A 9,122-nucleotide genomic window follows, 5' to 3' on the forward strand; every position below is an offset into this window, starting at 1 on the left:
AGAGAGAGAGAGAGAGAGAGAGAGAGAGAGAGAGAGAGAGAGAGAGAGAATCGGTCAGTAGTTCAAAAATCGAATCGAAAAGAAGCACACAATAAAACGTTAGAGTAGTAATAGTTGGAAAGTTGTTTGTTATGCCTGATTAGGGAGTTGACTATCTAACCGGCCATAAAAACAACCTTCTAAGTATATATATTCTTGATTTGCTGACCATCTTAAGCGAAAATATACTCAAATTCCGTCCTCGATCAATAGCATAGATCAGCTGTTATATAAAGCAGTCATGAATTAGAATGTCCCACGTGGATTAAATAAGACTGTAAGCACATACTTTCTATTCTATTGATGTACGGAAAAGGCACAGATATGCAAGTTAGGCAACCCATATGTTGCTAGCCTAATTTATTACTTCTTTATAAAGCAGCTGGCCGATGATGTTGATTGTAGAATAAAGCCGGGTACGTCTTCTCTGAGGAACGACCAACAATCCGTGAAATGCTCCGTCAAAAGACTCCCTATTTTTTCCGCACATTAATAGCGTAGAAAAACTGCGTTTACATTATTATTGAATCTACAAAATTCAATTCATATCCTGTCGTCTTGGTCATGATATATTTCTTTCTTATCTTATATCATAAGAGACGACGAGAGGTGGGGTTGGCAGACAGACAGAAAGAAAAGGAAAGAGAGAAAGAGGAAAAAGACAGAGAGAAATCAATACTGTAATTGTGAAACAAAATCCTATCATTATGTTAATTGCGTTGTCGGTAGAACATAAAACCAATAGGTATTATTAAGAAACTTAATAGTTATTGTAGTCGTTGTTTTGTGTGGCCGAACCCCCATTCAATGGAACAATTGCACAGTTGACAATAGAGACCAACTGTAATTCCAATAGAACGAATTGCGAATACTCTCGTCAGTCACTCCAGCTTATTTTAGTGTTTTAGTGTTTAGTGTTTTAGCTTATTTTAGTATTTTCATAATTCTCTTTTATAATTTTATAATTTTTCTTTTTACTTTGTGTCTAAATATAGGTACGGCCTAGTGGTTAGGTTGTTGCACTCAAGATTGCGAGATCGTGGTTTCAATTCTTGGACCGGATGGTACGTTGTGTTCTTGAGAAAAACACGTCATCTCATGTTGCTCTGCGATCACTTGGACACCTGACACGTGGTACACCGTGCACCCTGTTCAGGCAAAGCCGATTTGATGGAAGGAGTGAGCAAATATACATTACATAAATTTGCTCACTATATACAAATCATTTGTGCAGGTCGATCGGCAAAAGCTGAGCACTCACACGTCGTCATCGACGGGAGAGTCCATATATATATATATATATATATATATATATATATTATTATTATTAAAAAATGGCAAAAAAAATCATATATTAATTAATATCGATTAATTACCAGGAAGCTAGCACATTTAAAGAATCAAAGAGATTCAGAAACAGTATCTGCAATCTCCGGGGATTAAAGTACATTTTTATATATGACGTTGACCACTAACGTGGACATTTAATGTGCTAGAAATAGATCACATCTTGTGTCTAAAAAGACCTAAATTGTTCTCAACATGAAATATAGCGTGATACCAAAACGTAAGCGGGCAAGACATTTAAAATCACCGAAAAGGAACATTATTAAACAGGTACCGGTTTCAAATTCAACAATCTTACCGACTGTCTATTTCTGCAGCTAAGCCCGGTTTCACCCGGTCGGTTTGGATCATATGGCTGTAAAACCTGCTCTGTGTAAGCATTCGACTTGCTTGGGTACGATTACATTAAAAAACAATGTTAGAATGACTTTTTTGTCAAAACGCTAAAAATAACTGACCAACAAAAAATAACCAACCAAGATTCAAGCAAATCAAAAAAATGAACCCAAATACTAAGCGAACAAAGATGAACCATCCGACTTCCATTGCGCGCACACGCACACACACACACACACACACACACACACACACAAACACGCGCACGCGCGCATTCGAATACCCACCCTTTTACATACACACACCAGCGTGCAATTTTCATCATCCCACTACCAAGTATGACATCACCCCTTCCTTCCTTATTCATCTATTACCCCTTCCTTTCTCATTCATAAACACAAGAGTATTATTATGGTAGATTATCTCGGTAACCATGAGAGCTATGAAAAAAATATGACATCACCCCTTCCTTCCTTATTCATCTATCACCCCTTCTTTTCTCATTCATTAACACAAGAGCTTTATTATAGTAGATTATCTCTGTAACCGTGGGAGCTATGAAAAAATACAAGGCCCAGCAACACCACCGGATCATTCTACACACGCAATTCCACCCAACAGTTTGACCATGAATCCCAAGACTAGAAAGAATCGCCCATGTCAAATTTATATGTATAGATATATATATATATTACTAACTTTTGACACAACGCCACAAATATGTATAGGAAATGATACAGACTGCTCATTTAGACGCAATATATTACCGACACTAAAGCGGCGAGCTGGCAGAAACGTTAACACGCTGGGCGAAATGCTTAGCAGTATTTCGTCTGCCGTTACGTTCTGAGTTCAAATTCCGCCGAGGTCGACTTTGCCTTTCATCCTTTCGGGGTCGATAAATTAAGTACCAGTTACGCACTGGGGTCGATGTAATCGACTTAATCACTTTGTATGTCCTTGTTTGTCCCCTCTGTGCTTAGCCCCTTGTGGGCAATAAAGAAATAAGAAACGTTAGCACGCCGGGCGAAATGCTTAGCAGTATTTCGTCTGACTTTCCGTTCTTAGTTCAAATTCCGCCGAGATCGACTTTGCCTTTCATCCTTTCAGGGTCGATAAATTTAGCACCAGTTGCGTCCTGGGGTCGATCTAATTCACTGGCCCCTTCCCCAAAATTCTCGGGCCTTGAGTCTAGAGTAGAAAAGAATATATTACTGACACTTAACGAGGTGGACTCTAGCCCAAACAAGAACAATCTTTTTCTCGCAGAAGGTTGTATGAGATATAATTCGGAGCATAACATTAACACAATAATTTTTAAAAACCTCATAAGTAGTATAGATTACACCATATAGAGGGCTAAGTAAGTTATATATAAAAACTTGATTGAGAGAAAGTGTGGGCAAATTAGAGAGAAAAAGAAACGAAATAGTTGAATTTCACAGATTTATATTATGTTATAAGATTACACCGAGAATTCATATTTTGTCTTTTACTACTTTCAGTCATTGGACTGCGGCCATACTGGGGCACCGTCCTGAAGTGTTTTAGTAAAAAAAAATCGATCCCAGTACTTATTTTCTTTTTTTAAGCGTGGTACTTAGTCTATCGGACTCTTTTGCTGAAACGCTAAGGAACGAGGACGTTAACAAGCCAACACTAGTTGTTAAAATTCCGCCGAGATCGACTTTGCCTTTTGGACTCGATAAATTAAGTACCAGTTGCATACTGGGATCGATCTAATCGACTGGCCCCCTCTCCCAAAATATCGGTCCTTGTGCCTAGAGTAGAAAAGAATGTTTCTCAATGACAGACGGTATGGTCAGTACTAGAAATCCGTTGATCATAGGTCTGTTAGATCAAGGTTAAATAATGATTTCAGATTTTGGCACAAGACCAGCAATTTCGAGGAAGGAGTAAATCAATTACATCAACCCTCAGTATTCAGCAGGTACTTATTTTATCGATCCTGAAAGGATGAAAGGCAAAGTCGCCCTCAGCAGAATTTGAACTCAAGACGTTAAAGACGGACGAAATGCCGCTAAGCGTTTTACCCGACGTGCTTACAATTATGTCTGGTCGCCGCCTTTGACCAAAGTTAAATAATAATTGTCACTTATTTTATCGACTCTAAAGAACCTCCGACGGGACTTGAATTAAGAACATAACAAGACGAGAGTAAATACTATAAGATGCTTACGCCGGCACTCTACTGCTTCAGCCTGATAACAGTATCTCATCACTGGTTATTTTATCGATCTCCAAGAGATGAAAGTCAAGGTCAGTGCAGGTGGAATTTCTCTTTGGAACGTAGAGGAACGAAATTAGATAAGGTAAATCATCTCGCCCCACATTCTGCTGTTCCTGGCACTCCACCGACTAACCAGGTCAATAACACACATACTTCCTGGGTTTTGCATGTAAAAAAATCACAACTCGGTTTAAACATCTGTTATCTCGCTGACATCATCTATTAAGTACAGTTACCTCAAAGGCAATATGTTTCTCCATTGTCTCAGATATTTTACAGGAAATATATATTTACAAAATGAGATCTTCGCCAATTTCTGGGAATTTTATATGTTACCTGTGCCATTCCAGAATAGTGATTTTATGTTTGTTTTCGCTTTTGCTTTCCACAGGGCAGAATGCCAACGCTCGCTGGGAAGGATGTACAGTCGAGTGAACCAACATTAGCAATAGGTCTGGTGCTTATTTTATTGACTCCAGTGATTAAAGGCAAATTTAATCCCAGTGGGATTCACACTCGCAGCATCTAGCGAGATAAAAACTAATATTGATTATATAGCAGTAAATTTGCTTTTATATTGCATAGGAGATAATGACCATAGAAATCTATGAGGAAGTACGTCTCGTATAATGGGGTTTTCGTTACCGCAAGATTTTCTGGAACACAGCATTTCCGTAACACGGAGCATGCCTATAATGGATACGATAAAAGAGACAAAGACAGAAAGCCGGAGGGAGAGAGTGTGTGTGTTTACGTGTGTTTGCATGTTTTTGCGTGTTTGTGTGCGTGATTAGGGGAAATTTGATTGCTATTTCTTCCAAGTTGCGCGACGAGATTCTCACGTTACTTTGCTAGCCTAAACTGTAACTAATTGTATAACTGAGGAAATATATACCTGAAAATGGGCTCAGGTTTGGCGGGATGGTTAAGAAGCTTGCTTCCTAACTATGTGGTCTTGGGTTCAGTCTCACCTTGGCCAAATATTTTTCACTATAGCCTGAGTTTGACTAAAGTCTTGTGAGTGAGTTTAGCAAGCGGAAACTGAAACAAGCCTGTCGTATATGTGTGTGTATTTGTGTAGGGATGGTGCCATTATGTTTGTGTTTGTCCCCCACCACGACTTGACAACTGATGTTGGTTTGTTTACAACCCCCATAACTTAGTGTTTCGTTAAAAAAAAACGATAAAATTACTACCAGGCTTTAGAAAATAAGTACTAAGGTTGATTTGTTTAACTAAACCATTTAAAGTTGTGCCCCAGTATGGCCGCAATCAATACAAATAGAAGGAAAAAAGGACTGAACTATATGTGACTGATGAGAAGCAAATTGTAGACGATTGCTGCCATAATATTTTGCAGAATGCATTTTGCAGAATGCATTTTGCGGATCCTTTCTGTTTGGCAGCCACTTTTCAATTTCTTCAATTTTTGTTCCAAATGGTTTCATATTTGGTGAAATGATGTAGTTTTGTATGGTAATCATTGACAGGAAATTTATTTTCGCCATAAGTCAATAAATAAAGAGTTGATAACTTTTAAAGTTTGCAAATTTTGGATATTTTAGTCATTCGAAAGCCACAGACATATAGGTACCTGTTTCCACAGAAACAAGCCAAGCTGTTACCAAGCTGCTTACCCATGTGGTCATTTTAAATGCTTAAAAACACATGAGGTATGGGGTGTTATATGGGTGGTATGAGGAGGTATATGGCGTGCATAGAGCAGAATTCCGCCAATATTTCATTTGTTTACAGATGACAACACATGCAGTCACGCACAAAATGACAGCTTCCAAATTAAACTTTAAATCTCTGTTACTTTTTGTTTTTAAATCTTTTTCTGGAAAAAGTGAATTAGCCCCTGAGATTCAGCATGGAAAACTACATCAATACACCAAATTGAAAATGTTTAACTAAGGTGTAACCAAACAGAAAAGATTCCGTCTTACATTCATGTGACATCTTGACATTGATACTAAAATACGAACTTTGAGAAGAACAGGGAGCATAGATGCAGAATTTCCCATTTTGTATTATGCGTGTGGTTCATAAAATTAATCTAATTATTTTTGAAAGGAAGAGGAATACACTTCCAATGAATTTATTTACTCATCTTTGTCTTGAATGCATCACTGAACCATTGTAAAACAAACGTTTAAGATTTTATTCTACTTTCACTGCATAATTCAAATTTTAACCTGCTTGTGCAGCGTCGTTATATAAACTAGTATATAGTTTATACACTGTCCTTATATGCTTCAGACTGGCTGACTCAACCTCATGTTGAAAGTGACACGTGTGCTGCAACAACAGCGAAATACGTATATGTTGCTCTCGCAGTCTCTCTGGGCGATTTTATTTATACGTATATGTTGCTCCCGCAGTCTCTCCGGGCGATTTTATTTCGCCTAACTCTAAAGTATATTGTGTTTTTTAACAGGATACGTCTATAATGAAATTTTTACAGAACGAGAATTGCGGCGTCTGGTTTTTCAACTATTCACATGCGTTATCTTGTGTAGATAAACATTTCTACATAAATTTAGTTGGATATGCAATAAAACAAAACGTATCTGCAATATTGATTTTTACTGAAGTTTTTGCGTAATTGAATATGTATATGTTAGTGAAATTTTATTATTTTGTTTTGATTACATTACAAACAACATCTTGTGGGTACCCATTCAAATTCTCTACCACTGTCGCATACTCCATTTTCTCTCTCCTTTTTTTTATTTACTCTGATTACTTTCACATACAACACTTTCTTTCCTTCTCTCTCTCTCTCTCTCTCTCTCTCGCGCGCGCGCGCGCGCGCTCTCTTCTATACGATCACATTTCCCTCATTTTTACATATCGAGAGCGTTGCATTATAGATAACAGCTATTCTGCAAATCAATCTAAATCACAAGGCTTTCAGTCTTATGTGAATGAACTGCGATTAACAAACATTATGGTAGATCAATTTATTTGTATCAAGCTCTACATCTGATATTCTAAACAATATATTCCATCGCTTTAATTTCAAATTTATTCTCAACCCATTTTCCGTCGGCATTATGAATGTTTTTGAGTACGATAACATTGTTTCGTTTTTATTTCGTATATTATCAGATATTTTTTCCGGCTTGTGATTACCAGTTATTTTACTCAAAATATTAGATGACTTTTCATTCTTATCAGAATCGTTGAAGTTTTGGTTATTTTTCTCCTTTTAAACTCTTTACTATTTGTATTAAATAAATAATGCTTCCGGTTAACGACAAGATTTTTAATTTCTTTCCGTTTTTTTCTTTCTTTACAGTGTTTCTGAAGTATCTTTGAATTCATCAAAATGTCGACACGAATTCCTATTTTCAAAGACGATCTAAGCTTTGAAGATCGTCAATCTAAAGTTTGGGAAGACATGACCAGAGATATGGACAGACGCCGCCGAGAATGGGAAAATGAAATTGAAAATGTTCGCAAGGGTTTCTTCTCTTTAAAACCCAATGGTAAGTTTGATAACATCGCAAGTCGATTAGGAGATGTTGATTTTGGAGTTGGGAGCAGTATTGCTTCCGGCATAAAACCAGGTGTATGCGGAGACTTTGACGATGCTACAGGTATTATTGAGAAAGATGCTAACGGGAGACCTGTCTTCAAAGTACGCTTTGATGTCCGAGATTTCAAACCAGAAGAAGTCAATGTCAAAATGGACGTCGATAAAATGCAAGTCCATGCTAAACATGAATCGAAGACAGGAGGGTCTTCAGTGTCTCGCGAGTACTCTCGATCTGTAAATATACCCAAAGATATCGACCCAATGAATCTACAATGCACGATGTCGAATGACGGTATATTGAGTATCGAAGCACCATTACCTCTACCCGAATATGCAGCCCTAAACGACTCGCCAAGCAGAGGATCGATTGGTAGTGCTATGTCGCCACCGCCGAACTCGGCCGCTCACTCGACATCGATCAACAACAGCGCCACACGTCCAGTCATTGAAGAAAAAAAATATAAAGATGAAATCGATATTGAAGATTATAACCCGGAAGAGATCACTGTTAAGACACTAGACAAGAAGTTGGTAATAACTGCTCGTCGAGAGGAGAAAATCGGTAACCGCACTACAACTAAAAACATGAGCAAAGAATCTACCATACCTGACAATGTCGATCCGCTCTCTGTAAAAGCGTTCTTTGCTGAAAACGGTCGTCTGCTTATAGAAGCTGTCTATAAATCTGATCCTCGCTGCGGAAGTCCCCTTACTCGTACAGATACCCACCACACATGATTGCCACTATAAACAGTTCACATGTGTTTCAATCGACAATTATGTATTAAAATTTAAAAAAAAAAAGATGGTAAAAAATGGTAAGCAAAAATAAATCAAGAAGAAACGGAATCGTAATATTGTTTCTGTCAAATAATGATTTTTTTTTTAACGACATGACGGCCGCTCTCTGCTCGACTGGAAGACAATTTTTGTTGCCGTCCATTAATTTTTTTAAAATTTATTTATTTCTTTATCTCTTCTATCGAAGCTGATGAATATTTGTTGTATTTTTGTTCCACAGAAATTATATGCAACCGAACCCTCTTTTTTTCGTTTTTTCTTTTCTTCTTATTTGAGCCCTGAGTCTTAATATTACCATTACCATGATTATTATTATTATTATTATTATTATTATTATTATTATTATTATTATTATTATTAGATTTATCATTATTTATAACTGTCGATATCATATATATTATTTTCTTATTCTTATTACTAATTTTATTCTTAATATCTATTGCCATTAGTATACTAGCCTTGTGCCTGTGTAAGAAATTGTTTATTGTTATCATTATTATTATTATTATTATTATTATTATTATTATTATTATTATTATTATTATTATTATTATTACAATAAAGGAATAATAACTGACTTTTTTTCCTCTGTGTTTTGATGGCTGTTATTTCCTTTTCTGTTAAATCTATTATTTTTGGTAAAGAGAAAGTTTCAAGAAGATTTTAGAATATGCAAATAATATTTTTTAAAATTCAACATGAACAGAGACCAGGTCTTGTAAGATGAACATATATATTATTCACCTGATTATGAAACAATATTTTATTTAAGATTCGCTTGTTATTTAATTATAATTACTTTTA

At 36.4% G+C, this 9,122-nt stretch overlaps 1 protein-coding gene across 9 annotated transcripts in view; it reads left to right on the forward strand.

Moving 5' to 3' along the window:
- Positions 1-8,901, forward strand: part of LOC106876553 (major egg antigen) — a 224,149-nt gene extending 215,248 nt beyond the window's left edge. For all 9 annotated transcript variants that reach the window (XM_014925172.2, XM_052967815.1, XM_014925149.2 and 6 more), the window contains one exon: positions 7,278-8,901. In XM_014925172.2, the coding sequence (XP_014780658.1) occupies positions 7,308-8,255 (948 nt within the window). In that variant the 5' untranslated portion in view covers positions 7,278-7,307 and the 3' untranslated portion in view covers positions 8,256-8,901. The remainder of the gene's footprint in view (positions 1-7,277) is intronic.
- The last annotated feature ends 221 nt before the right edge of the window (positions 8,902-9,122 follow it).

The sequence above is a fragment of the Octopus bimaculoides genome, chromosome 5 (genome assembly GCF_001194135.2).
Source record: "Octopus bimaculoides isolate UCB-OBI-ISO-001 chromosome 5, ASM119413v2, whole genome shotgun sequence".
NCBI lineage: Eukaryota > Metazoa > Mollusca > Cephalopoda > Octopoda > Octopodidae > Octopus > Octopus bimaculoides.